General features: G+C 33.4%; 1 protein-coding gene across 5 annotated transcripts in view; it reads left to right on the top strand.

Annotated features, from left to right (window-relative positions):
* Nucleotides 1-13,835, top strand: part of atp2c1 (ATPase secretory pathway Ca2+ transporting 1) — an 87,421-nt gene that overhangs the window by 38,727 nt on the left and 34,859 nt on the right. For 4 of the 5 annotated variants that reach the window (XM_087287694.1, XM_087287695.1, XM_087287696.1 and 1 more), the window contains exons 4-12: nucleotides 4,046-4,135; nucleotides 4,225-4,260; nucleotides 4,423-4,484; nucleotides 7,663-7,771; nucleotides 10,852-11,007; nucleotides 11,978-12,046; nucleotides 12,473-12,548; nucleotides 12,706-12,772; nucleotides 12,889-13,013. In XM_087287694.1, coding sequence (XP_087143820.1) covers nucleotides 4,046-4,135; nucleotides 4,225-4,260; nucleotides 4,423-4,484; nucleotides 7,663-7,771; nucleotides 10,852-11,007; nucleotides 11,978-12,046; nucleotides 12,473-12,548; nucleotides 12,706-12,772; nucleotides 12,889-13,013 — 790 coding nt within the window. Of the gene's footprint in view, nucleotides 1-4,045; nucleotides 4,170-4,224; nucleotides 4,261-4,401; nucleotides 4,485-7,662; nucleotides 7,772-10,851; nucleotides 11,008-11,977; nucleotides 12,047-12,472; nucleotides 12,549-12,705; nucleotides 12,773-12,888; nucleotides 13,014-13,835 lie in introns of all 5 variants that reach the window. The other variant, XM_087287698.1, reaches the window with a different exon arrangement.

Below are 13,835 nucleotides of genomic sequence, written 5' to 3'. Positions count from 1 at the left end.
AGCCAAACTCTCAAGTTTCCTGCTTCACCTTCGTTTTACCTTTGCTGAGTAGAAAGTACTGTTTTTTGACTGAGGTAAAAAGTGTTGCGAGTCTGTGAACAAGGCTGTCTGAGGTATCACAGTCTCTCGGAGAGTCGGTTTTAGAGAAACAAGCTGTCATGCCTTTAATCTGTCACTTCACATTTGCTTTTTGCTTTGGGATGTGCCGACCTCCCTTAGTCTCTCTGCTTTCTGTTAAGTTTTTTTTTTCCCTGCTTTCTGAAACTCTCTCTCTTTACCGCTCTGCACTTCACAGTCTAGAACGTATCAGACACTTTTTTTTTTTTGTCAGGCGCAACTACCAGCACCACTTTAAAATAATCTCCCTTCTTTCTTTCTTCAGATTTATTCAAATTCTCTATGGTATTTTTATCACCGCACCACCAGCACTGAGCACAAAGCCATGGTGTAAATCCGGATGTGTCACAGTAGACATGAGAAGCACTTTTAGCAGACAGCAGACGACCCTGTTTGTTTTGCCTTTATACGTGTAACCTGCCTGTTACTGCACGACTGCGGTCAGGTTTTTAAAAGCCTGCCGTATCGCTCGCTCAAAAGAAGTGATGAGCTCATCTTGTGTGCCGCTGCTAATTGGCGGTTATGCGGGCGGCGTGATGCACGGGTGTCAGATCCTGTCATAGATTAAAGCGCTGTTCTCTGTGTGTGGCCAATCAAAGAAAGTAAGCCACACTCCTCTCTTTTTAATCTCCACTTTCTAGCAATTTACCAGCGTGTCGTTACATTAGCAGTTTCAGGTGCCACTGGTTATCCTTGCTATATCTAACCTAACCATGTTTTTGGTGTGTAGACTACCATTTGCATTACTACAGTTTTACCATAAAAACGATGGTGAAATTATGGTTAGTGTCATCAACAATGCATGTGGTTGCAGTGGTTAAACATGGTAATCACAAATGAACTATGGCTTTGCGATCACTTGCAAATAGTTTTGCTATATTTTTACCATGATGTTTGTTGTAAAACTTGTGGTTATTCAAATCAAGCATGTTTCTGCACTGGAAAAAAGCTTTCATTGATCTGATTAATACAGTTTATCGTTATGGTTCACATCTAAAATTTATCACTTGAATAAAAAATAAATAATTTGCTTAAAACAAAATGTTCTATCTCCATGAAAACTATTTTATCTAGTCCATCCTGGACGAGCCCCCAATTATTACGCCCCAAGTCTTGGGGAAAACAACATGGGCATAATAAACGAGAAAACAAATGGGTCCCACTTTATATTTAGTGGCCTTGACTAATATGTACTTGCATAGGCACTAATAGTTACAATGTACTTATTGTGTAAGTACATGTATTTACTTTGTACTTATGCTTGATTAAATACATGTATGTAATTACATCTGTAACTAACTTTTGTAATTACACTTGTAAATACTCTGTTGACCATCCCTTGCACCTTAACCCACCCTTAAACCTACCCATTTCACCAAACCTGTCCATAACCCAACTTCTATCCCAACTCAAAAGCACCACAAGTGTTTTCAAAACATTATAAACACAGTAAGTACAATGTATTTTTTTTTTTTATGTAAGTACATAGTAGTTAAGGACACTTAATATAAAGTGAGACCAACAAATGTGCTGGGGTGGTGGATTTCCCAAACAAAACAAAAACTTAATGCAAAAGATTCCGTTCAGTCGACAACCAATCTCAGACACTCAGTTGAGAGTATATATGAATAGATTTATTAAAGAAAAACGTAATAAATATAAATGAGCATCTCTTCAGGGTGGCCACAGGCCAAAATAACAAACAAAAGAATCTATAAAGTAAATACAGTAAATTACCTATTAATATTTAAGAAAAATACAAGAAGCTTACTTTTCTCCTTAAACATAAACGTATTCAAAAGTAATTAAAAAAAAAGGAAGGCCACCCCTACACGCTCAAACTCTCAAAATAGGTTAATGTATGAACATTAGTACAATATTGATTGTTGGTCGTTGGCCGGAGGGGTAAGGGAAATCCAGGAGCTCCACTCCCAGCACCGAACGCAGCACAAATGAGCTCCCCGAACCCTGCAGGAAGCTCCTTTTTATACAGGCCTCCGAGACCAGCAGCCAATCAGAACACGAGATCACGCCGGTATGAGAGCCTATGGCATAACAGAAAAAACAACAAGAAGGCGGGACAAAGAAAAAGACATGCAATACGCAATTATAAATAAATAAATAAACTTCAGTCGTAACAACCTGGTATAAAGCATAATTGTCTTGTTGAAGAAAGTCGATTAATTTAAATTCATAGCTTTAATCAAAACAACAATTCTCATAAAACTAGGGTAACGGTTTCACTTGTAAATATGATCATTTGAGCCAATGAAAAATAAATAATTTGCCCTTAACATTATTTACAGAGCATATTGAGCTTCTGTTTAATACACATACACTGGCCTGTGTAACCTTAACATTTTAGATTGTCAATACAATTATTTCTTAGTTGAGCTTTTTTATGTTTAACTATGATTTGAACTTAAATTCTTTTCAGCATGACAGCATTATTGATCTTTTTGTCTAAAAAGTGTACTGTTTGAGATTATAGGCGCTTTTGTTTTGGGACATTCCACTAGAAACGCTGAAAAAATATTTTGAAATCATATGATCCACTAAAATAATCCTTTTTCTGGCTGCTGAATGAGCTTTAAATTACTTAAGTTCTATTTTCAGACGAAAAACAAAATTAAAACACTTAAAACAAATTGACAAATCAATAAATAAATGCATTGTAACCTTTGATTTGGCCCATCGACTTATCTGAGAAGAGAGGGAGAAAGTATGAGAGGGTTACGGTGTTTTACTGCTGAACTACAAAATCAAATCAAGACAAAAACTACTGTAAAAGTATACTGTATGACTTAAAATACAGTAATGTTTTCTAGTTATTTTTACATAATATTAAATAAGTTGGCAAATTATTCCGGCCCTTTAGCCTCAATCAATTTGGTTTTTATCTCTTCTAAAGAAACAGTTTGGGCACCCCTGCCTCAGCAGTAGAATAAAACTAAGTAGTGAAATAAATAAATAATTTTATGCCTGAAATAAACTTTACACCTGATAGCATAATGGAAAAACACTTATTTAAAATGAGTTGAAACGACATAAATCTTATATATATATCACTATCTTGATGTTCAAAACAACCATGTATTGCTGCAGAAATAATCAGGCCCTTAGGTCATTCATGGTACACTAAAAAATGCTGGGTTCCACACAATTCCCTCAAGTTGTCTCAACATTTCAATTAAGTTTGCTTAATTTCTTAATGTTCAATCCACTTAAATTTGTAAAAACAATTAAGTTGTGCCAAAAAAAACCTTAAGAATTATGTTGTTTCAATTAATTTTAATAAGTACTTTGAACAAGCAGCAAAAGTATTTTTGGGGGGTGTATGAAGAAAGTAATTTGTTCATGTTTTACAGTTTTAAATGAACGTTTAAGGTTTGCTGGTCGATGGTGATTTGGATCATTGGCACCTCATTGTACCCAGTTTTTAAAAATTCTGATTGCGTCCATATTTCACATTCACTGAGTTTAATAAACATTACTTCTATACTTTGTGCCCTCATTCATGGGGCTTAGGAAAAGTTTGATTAAAAATCTGTTTTGCAAAATCAAAATGAAATGATTTAACAGTTAAATGAGCTAAAAAATTGAATTGTACACAAATGTTTATCAGTGTTCTGAGCTGATTCAATGTCGTGAAAAGTGATGTGATATTTCCATTTATGCTACTCATTCACTGTTTCCACTGGGCAGAGCAAAAAATTATCTGATCATGTTCTGTCTGACATTAGGTCAGTTTTTTTTTTAGCCTCACACACAGCATTTTTTCTGAGAACAGTAGACCTGCAAATCATTGGGTTTTGTCTTTCTGTGTGTGTCTGTGATATCGAATGTCATTTTTTATTTTATAAGTCTTTTTAAGTAATAACTTTATAAGTTATTTTATGTCCTGTCTTTTCTTTTTCTTTTTGTCCAGTTTAAAGACCCACTCATCCTGTTGCTGCTGTCGTCCGCTGTTATTAGTGTGCTGATGCGACAGTTTGACGATGCCGTCAGTATCACCGTGGTAAGTTCCTTCTCACTCTTATCTGTTAGATTTTGTATTTTCTTGCAACCCGGATCGGTCCATTAATGCTTGTTTTTTTCCTTTTACAGGCCATTATTATCGTTGTTACAGTTGCCTTTGTACAGGTAAATCCTACAAACACTGATGACGTTAACCAATTTACAGTACTTAGTATGAGTAGCTGCAAACCTCAGAGTATACACCATTTTTTAAAATTTTTTAAGTATAAATGACTCTAGTGAGAGTTTAAGAGTGCTGGACATTAGCTGTGTTCTGATTCATTTCAGGAATACCGCTCAGAAAAATCCCTGGAGGAGCTTGGTAAACTTGTGCCTCCAGAATGCCATTGGTAAGCATTATCTATAGAGCTCAAGTGCTTTACCCTCCAAAGATCTGAAAGCTGTCATAGATTTATGTCATAAACAATTATTAGAATTATCAGAATTGGATCAGGCTTTAAGGGATAGTCCACCCAAAAATTAACATTGTCATCATTTAATCAGCCCTTCACCTGTTGCAAACCTGTTTGACTTGTTTTGTGGAACACAAAAGACATTTTGAAAAATGCTGAAACCTGTAACCATTTACTTTCCATTCGTACTTCCATTTCCATTTCTTCAAAATATATTCTTATGTTTTGTATACATCAATATACAGTTGAAGTCAGAATTATTAAACCCCTTGTTTATTTTTTTCCCCAATTTCTGTTTAATGAAGAGAAGATTTTTTTAACACATTTCTAAACATAAAAGATTTAATAATTCATTTCTAATAACTGATTTATTTTATCTTTGCCATGATGACAGTAAATAATATTTGACTAGATATTTTTCAAGACACTTCTATACAGCTTAAAGTGACATTTAAAGGTTTAACTAGGTTAATTAGGTTAACTAGGCAGGTTAGGGTAATTAGGCAAGTTATCATACAATGATGGTTTGTTCTGTAGACTATCAAAATTTGTTCAAAGTTTGCTTAAAGGGGCTAATAATTTGGTCTTAAAATGGTGTTTAAAAAATTAAAAAGTGCTTTATTCTAGATGAAATAAAACAAATAAGACTTTCTCCAGAAAAAAAATATATTATCAGACATGCTGTGAAATTTTCCTTGCTCTGTTAAATATTATTTGGGAAATATTTAAAAAAGAAAAAAATTCAAAGGGGGCTAATAATTCTGACTTCAACTGTATATTGTGTTCTCATAACTAGACTCACACGGGGAATCATTGTGTCTATTCATTTACTTGTATAAATGTGTCTAAATTAATATTTATTCAGTTTTTTATTAATTTCAGTAAAAATATCAACTAATGTGAGTGTTAACTCGATTTAACTACAAAACAGTGTGTAAAGTGATATTTTCTGTCTTTTAGTAGAAATATTATTTTAGAGACTTGCTTTGTTTACCAAAAAAAATGGATATAGATGGATTTGCATTGTAAACATATTAACTTTTTAGTTATGATACTCCCAAAATAATTAAGCATAAATCTGCAGATTTTTTTCCTAAAATTCTAAGCATATAAGTAATATCTAAAAATGTCTGCAGATTCTGTGTGTAACTCATTAATGATTAGAACCACTTGAGTGTGAGTAAATAGTGCGCAATTTCACATTTTTAGTTTAGCAATCTCTTTAAAATATAAATCACACATCAATTATTCTTTGTAAAATATGCGTTCAAATGTTGGAGTCAGTAGAGCAATTCCAGCTTTATGGTGACACTTGCAGTAAAATCTCAGCACAAATTCATGGAGAGAATATATGTTAACATTGTATTGAAATGTCTGATTATATTTTTCAAAAGGACTAACCACAGAGTTATATGGTCAGAAAAATGTCAATCTGTAATTTTTTATTTTTTTTTATATTTTAAATGAGGAAAATAAACATGCGTTATGGATGTGGCCAAAAAGGTCTGCGAGTTTTTAGTTTTAACATACTTTGTAGCAATTCTATGAATTCAACTGTACTAGCCAAAAGAAATGATGCTAATCAAAAGGATAAGAGTTGGCTAACGATAGAACAAAAATTACAGATTTTATTTTATTTGACATTTTCTCGTATTTATGAGGGAAAAGCTTCATTATGGATGCGACATCTCTCCGTTATGGATGTGACAGATGTGAAATTGCCACTTGTGTGATTTTATTAAATCACATATAATTGTTTGAAAACATTAATGGGGATTTTTAAAGCTCTGAAAAATACTTGCTTTCACAAAAGAACGCAGAACCGGTTTTGCTATTTTGGCAAAAACTTAATTTTTTTATGGCAAGGTTGACATTTGCATGGAATTGCTCAGTAATATTTTTTTATAAAGTAAGTTTCTCATTCTCACAGTTAAAAATTGCATTTTAAGTTATTGTTTTTCATTATATGTTTTGAAATATTAAAAGTAGAATTTAGCCAATATTTCATTTAGTAGAAAACACACTATTCACTATATTACTTAAATGTCCAAGCAAAGGTGATTTTGAGTATTCTTATATAAATGATTATTATTATTAACTATAATGCTTTGTATCGTTGCTTTTAGTAGGTAGGTCGATTTATTTGTCCCCTCAGGGAAATTGATTTGCGGCATTACCTGCATCACACCGAACAACAGGACAAAGACAACATTTTCACATTCAACAGTTTATAAAAAAAATAGATCAATAAAAATAAATAGAATAAAACACAGTAAACTGCTTAAAACCTTTAATCAATAAAGATGATTTATTGAATATTTCCCCAAAAAATGAAAACGCTGTCAACATTTACTAACCCTGAAGTGGTTCCAAACCAGTTTGAGTTTTTTCTTCTATTGGACAAAAAGAAGATGTTTTGAAGAATGTTGGAAACCTGTAAGCACACACATTTTGAAGATCATTTTCCTCTCTATGTAAATAAACACACATATTATTCTACTGTGATATTCATAATTCACAACAAAATGGTTGTATTTTCTCTGAAATCTGCTTTCTTTTTATTCTTAGTACATTTTAAAAAGCTTTTCAGTTATTTTATTCATCATAATATATATTCTTTCTTTCTTTTTCTAAGTTAATTTTGCATTTGTGAGGGCCATCTGTGGCTGTATTCACTTAAAGTATATTTTCCACATCTTTACAGCCAACAAATGCATAAAAGGCAGTCCTTCAGCTGACATATGGAGGTTGAGAACAGTAGCTGTAATTTCCACTTCAAACACATAAAGACTCATATTTGCACTTCAAAACCGGGTCGTGCTACAGGCTTAAGCCCTGTTCTCCATTCTCAGACATCATTAAACTACATTCAGCATGTATCACTATATGCTTCCATGCTTTTCTCTGTCACTCTTTCTAACCCAGCAGTTTTTTTAGTGAAAAAGCAAATGTATTAGCGGTACATTCACAAAATAATTTGATCTCTATGTAGCCTGCAGGACATACATTTCAAGGAGTGCCTCATGAATTGACTGGCCTAATTTCAAACAGTTTAATGCTTTGTTGCCCTCTTTATTTCACATTCTGTCTTTTCTCATCTCTCGCTGTACTCCAGTATTCGAGAAGGACATCTGGAGCACCTGCTGGCACGAGAGCTTGTACCTGGAGACACCGTCTGTCTGTCAGTCGGAGAGAGGGTCCCAGCTGACCTGCGCCTTTTCGAGGTGTGAATGAATATAGATGCATAGCAATATCTCTCTTTTTCTCTTTCTCCTTTTCTCTTTGTGCAAATACTGAACAACAGATCGAATTTAGGTTTGTAGCTACATCTGGAGCAGTTCTTTCACTGTCCGTTGTCCCTGTTTAATAATATATTACCACTGGAAGTACCAGAATTCTGTGACTGCTAGTCATTCTGACTATTCTCATGAAAGATGTCATACTGTCACGTCATTTTTACTTTCAAAGCTTCTATTGGGATGTTAGAATTAAGCTTTGAATGTTTGTCTTCATAATCAAGTCATTAACCTAAAAATACAATCTTTTTGATAATAGCCTATAAATGTGTACAAGTTACTAGAGCACTCTTGAAAGTGCACACCTCATTTTTTCTGGCATGCTGGACAGCAGGTTTATTTTAAACACACTGAATATATTGTTTTGAAGGACATGTATGAAATAAAGTTATGTTTTCACTATCAGAAGGTTAAATTTTTGTTAGCAGGACATTGCTAAGCAACAGAGACACGCATTTACAAGGGCAAGGCAGTGGTGAACACTTAAATGCAATTTGACTGCTTTGGTAATTCAAGGTAAAAATACTCAGAACTCGTTTGTGTTTTGTAATTGTAATTTTTAAAAAGGTTAGAAATAATATTCACACATTTAGGAAAAATCAGGGTATTATAGTTATATGGGTTTTATTATAAGTAACAGGGTTCATACGGTCATGGAAAACCTGGAAAAGTCATGGAGTTTTGAAAGCATTTTTCAGGCCTGGAAAAGTTTTGGAAAAACAAAAATCCCCACAAAGTTTTGGAAAGGTCATGGAAATTAGATATTTACTTTTTAATTGGGTAATTAGTCTTTACTTCTTTTCTGTCTTTGGCCAAAAACATGGTCTCGTATTATGAATGCTGCTTAAACATTCATTCATTCATTCATTTATTCATTCATTCATTCATTCATTCATTCATTCATTCATTCATTTTCCTTTGGATTAGTCTCAATTTCAGAGGTGGCACAGCGGGAAATGAACCACCATGTGTAAGCATTATCGAAATACATTTTAAAAACAATAGATATATAAAAAATAAATTCAAACTAAATGGATTCGTTTTGTGTTTTGTGATATATATTGTAATGAATTTGAGCGTTTTTGCATTGTTTTTCTTATTATTTACGATGTGCATATATACAGACATTCCATGAGTCATTAGGTCATGAAAATATACTTGAAAGTCCTGGAAAAGTCATGGACAAATCATGGTATTTTAGTAGTTATGAATGTGTATGAACCCTGAAGTAAATGGCAAAACTTAAAAATATCGACAGTAAAAATACATGAAATGAAAAAAAAATAAGACAGTATTCTGATATTATAATTTGGTCATATTGTGATTATGTAAATATAAGGTAAAATAATTTTCTTTATCCTTGCCAGTTTGTAGAAACACAATTTACTGTAACTGATTGATAAAGCAAAAGTAAATTTGAGTTATATCTGATGAATTCTTATAAAGTTATGAGAACACAAAAATAAAAGTGAACTTATCGTTTACTCATTGTTATGTGGTTTCAAACCTTTGAGTTTCTGTATTCTGTTGAACACAAAATAAGAAATTTGAAGCAGGCTGGTAGCTGGCATCTACTGTTTTCCATATACACTTTTTGTTATAGAAGTCAATGCGTGTGAGCGACCAGGGTTTTTCATAGTGTGTTTTTTTTTTGTGTGTGTTCAACAGAAGAAAGAAAGTTTGACACATGTTACAGTATAAGCAGTAGACTAATCACAAATTTTATAATTATTTTAAAAATATTTTTGTTTTAAGTCCATGATCTACATGATCTACTGTTGCATCTATGCATATTCTTGAGAAATCTTGTGAACGTTTTCTTATTTCCACACTCCAGACTCAATTGCAGACCTCAGTTGCAACCTGCCACAGCAAATGAGATTATTCCTCTCTATGTCCACTTTTAAGTTCACGTTTTAAAAGTAGTGTTTTACAATTTTTCGTTTTGTAAAGGAACACTCTTCTGCGGTTATATTGTGTATGCAGTGATATTATCTAGTTATGCGGGTGGGAATTTCTAGTGCTGCATAATATCATTGTGCTTAGTAAAGCTGTGGTACAACAGCAAAGTCCCCTGATTATTATGTCATAATGAGAGTATTCTTTCTAGACATATCGACCTAGAAAATAGCAACTTTTCATTTTCTTAGCCTTAGTGCATGATGCAACAACAGAAGTTTTTTTTTTTTTTTTTTTTTTTTGAGCGAGATGCTTATGGTCTAATCTGATTCAATGATTTATGATGATGATGGTGATAATGAAAAAAGCCTTTATTTGTCACATACACTTTTACATGTAGCGAAATTGGACCCCTCCGACCATACACAAACATCACACATTTCGGGGGAAGACATGTCAGTTCAGAGGTAGCTTTTAGAAAGAGCAGAGAAGCCTCTTTCAGACTCTCCTTGAAGTAAGGCAGTGTGATATCATTCGGGGAAAAGCCCCAGCAACAAGTGCATAGACGTAGACATGACATCGCAACAGGGGATGTGGAGATAGTCGAATGTAAGTAACAGCGACTGATCTAGCCACTAAAGAGCGCTGGTCACAGACCCACACTGGGGGTGATAAGCATGCAGTATGAAGTTGTGGGATATGGGGGGAGGCAGTGATTTGGCTAACCTAAACTAAAAGTGCTCCCACCAGACCTGAAAATCGGCTGAATGGATTTCAAAATGGTAAAACTCAGCTATTTAACTCAAGGAGAATTGTAAAATGAGCCTATTTCTAAAATAAGTGGAGTGTTCTTTTAAACTCTTAAGGTATTTGTACACTGATTTCGGGGGTGAGGTGTCTGAATAACACTGTTGAGAACTTGGTTAGTAACTGTACTGTGGTGTTAGTAATCACAGACGAAAATTAGGGATTCAGTGTGCAATAATCTTTACACGGTTGCGGTCAAACACACCATTGACAATACTGCAAGTGGTTTAAGTACTAGTGCCTGAAATAGGAGCTTTGTTTAGATGGCCTGTTGGTGAAGCTGACCCTTCTCTGCCCTGCAGTCCACAGATCTGGCAGTTGACGAGTCCAGTTTGACAGGTGAAACGACCCCCTGCACCAAGACCTCTGCCCCTCAACCGGCTGCCACCAATGGCGATATCGCATCCCGCAGTAACATTGCCTTCATGGGGACACTGGTGCGCTGTGGGAAAGCCAAGGTACAGTTTCATCTGATACTTTCCCCCAAACAGAGTTCATTTATAGGCATACGTGTTCCCTACTGCTTAATGTTTGTGTTTTTTGATGTAATTGATGTAAAGAGTTTTGTGTCAATGTTTAAATAAGGTACAATTTCGCTTATTCACTGTGGGAAGACCAAGGTCTTTTTGATTGTTGTTGTTGATATTTGATGAATTAAACCAAATGTACTACCAAACTAACACATTGCTCAGCATAATACACCACATTTTGAAAATGAATATTTTGTATTAATTTCTCAGTGAATATAGGCAATGTATTTTGGTGCATTTAAAGAAAACAGATTTGTTAAACATATATATTTATTCCAATAATATTTTAGTCACCAAATATATTTAGACATGGAAACATAATACAATTAAATTTAAGCTAAATATCGCAAAGAAAACAAAATACAACCTACAAAATTTCAGCTAAATTTTTCAAGGTTTTAGCTTCTCTCGATTTTTTTTTTTTCTTTTTTTTCTTTTTTAAAATTTTATTAAATATTTTTCTATAACATATACATTTGGGTGTACTAGTTTTTGGGTTATTATCTTAAGTTATTTTGTTAGATGAGCTCCAGATTTGGCTTCAGTACTGACTAATCTAATGTATATGCACAAATATAACATTGTATAGCTTCCAATTAAAAATATGACTTTAAAAGATAGACTTGTAAGGGCTGTACTAATATATGCTGAGCACTGTACCATAACCATCGCAAAACTGAAAGAATATCTATTTTGTTATTTGAGAATTTTGATCTGTTTAAGATGTTTTGATGTTCAAAGTCAAGATTCTTTCTCGACTTTTTTTTGTTTGATTACTTTGATCATTATTGCATTATAGTGTTCATTTATGCAGTTACTAATTTTTAAGATTTCTTCTTAATAAATTTTTTTTGTGTTTGATTAAATCATCGAATAAGACTTGTTTTTTTTATTTTAGGGCATTGTCATAGGCACTGGAGAAGATTCAGAATTTGGTGAAGTGTTTAAAATGATGCAAGCGGAAGAGGTAATCAAATACAATATAAAACAATAATATACACTACCAGTCAAAAGTTTGGGGTCAGTTTTTCTTTTTTAATTATCAATTTTATTTAATAATTTAAAATCTAATTATTCTGTTCATCAAGGCAGCATTTAATGAATGCAAAAACAATTGTTAAATTGGTAAATATTTATTAAATATCTATTTATTCCTTATTGTATGTAGTTTCAAATGAAATTATTACTCCACTCATTATTGCTTTTATTACTTTTAGCATTAATAATAATAATAATAATAAAAATTGATATGGAAGGGCATCTACTGCGTAAAATACTTATGCTGGATAAGTTGACGTTTCCCAAATTATTGACTGGTAATTCAATACAAGAGGTTTACATCCTTAAAATATCTTTACATAATAATTAAGTGTTTTATCTTGTTTTTAAACAGGCTCCTAAAACCCCATTACAGAAAAGCATGGATTTGCTGGGAAAACAGCTCTCGCTTTATTCCCTGGGGATAATCGGTAGATACCTTGTTAAGATTGTTCAATTATCATTCATTGCATTTGTGTTTAAATCAGTGATGCACACCACCTTATTAAATATGCAAACCCTCGTTTCTGTTCTGTCACACTCTACACTGGCTCTCTGTGGCGGCACTAATATATGTCTCATTTTCAGGGGTGATCATGTTTGTCGGGTGGCTTCAGGGAAAGTACATTCTGGACATGTTCACCATAGGTGTCAGGTATGTCTTTAATCATTGTGTCCAGCACAGAGACTGATTTTCCCAAAAGGCATCTAACTTCTGGTGTGGTGTTGGTTTCGTCATTTCAAGTGTGGTGTCTTTGTTGTTCACTTAAGCCTGGCTGTGGCTGCAATCCCAGAAGGCCTTCCCATCGTGGTGACGGTGACTTTGGCATTAGGAGTAATGAGGATGGTGAAGAAAAGGGCGATCGTTAAGAAATTACCCATAGTGGAGACGCTAAGTATGATCTCTATAAGTTATTATTTATTGATATTTTTAATTACAACAACTACTACTATCATTATTACTATTTAACATTATTTATTATTATAATTCTTGTTAAAATGTATAATTTATAAATATATTTATATATTATTTATAAAACAATTTTTTTCCTTTAATGCAAGCAGTCAGATAAATAAACTGTACCTTTAATTTGACCTGCTCAAAGAAAGCACTCTTTTTGAATGCATCAATCAAAACTCAAGTACATGCACAGAACAACATGAGCATTTATAGCAAATAAACAAATGTAAATATTATCCCGAATATGAAAAGGTATTAAAGTCTTAATTGTGTTTTTATGAAGTCTTAAATTTTGTTTAATTGTTGCCCAAAGTGTTTGACTCCAAAAAAAAAAAGCATACATTTTTATTTTCCCCCTAATATTAAGAACGCCATGCTCGATCCACTAGATTGTTTCGAGCAGGGGGACGTCTGGCCAAGCTTGGCCGTCCAGGTGAGGTGACGTAATTTGCCACAAACACAGGAAGATAATATGATGCTCTCCACATGTAGCCAAACAGACGGCAAAATGGAAAAATGTGAGCTTGCGTAGTCTTGGTTATATAAGATTAAACAATGCCTGAAGCCTGTCGCTGAAAACAATCGCGTAATTTATTCTGTCAAGCTTTGTTTCTTCTAAGCTTATCTGAGTTCTGTTGCATTGTTGTGCTTTATTGATTTATTGAACTACAAATGTTTATTTACAGCTGTTTTATTAAGTTAAAGGCTCGATACTGATTAGAACTTGAAGTGGTGATGAGGTCGTAAAATATTGTGA

The sequence above is a fragment of the Danio rerio genome, chromosome 16, assembly GCF_052040795.2.
Source record: "Danio rerio strain M-AB ecotype USA chromosome 16, GRCz13ab, whole genome shotgun sequence".
In the NCBI taxonomy this organism is placed as follows: Eukaryota; Metazoa; Chordata; class Actinopteri; order Cypriniformes; family Danionidae; genus Danio; species Danio rerio.
Note: the sequence above shows the minus strand (reverse complement) of the source record. Positions and strands in the feature narration are given on the sequence as shown.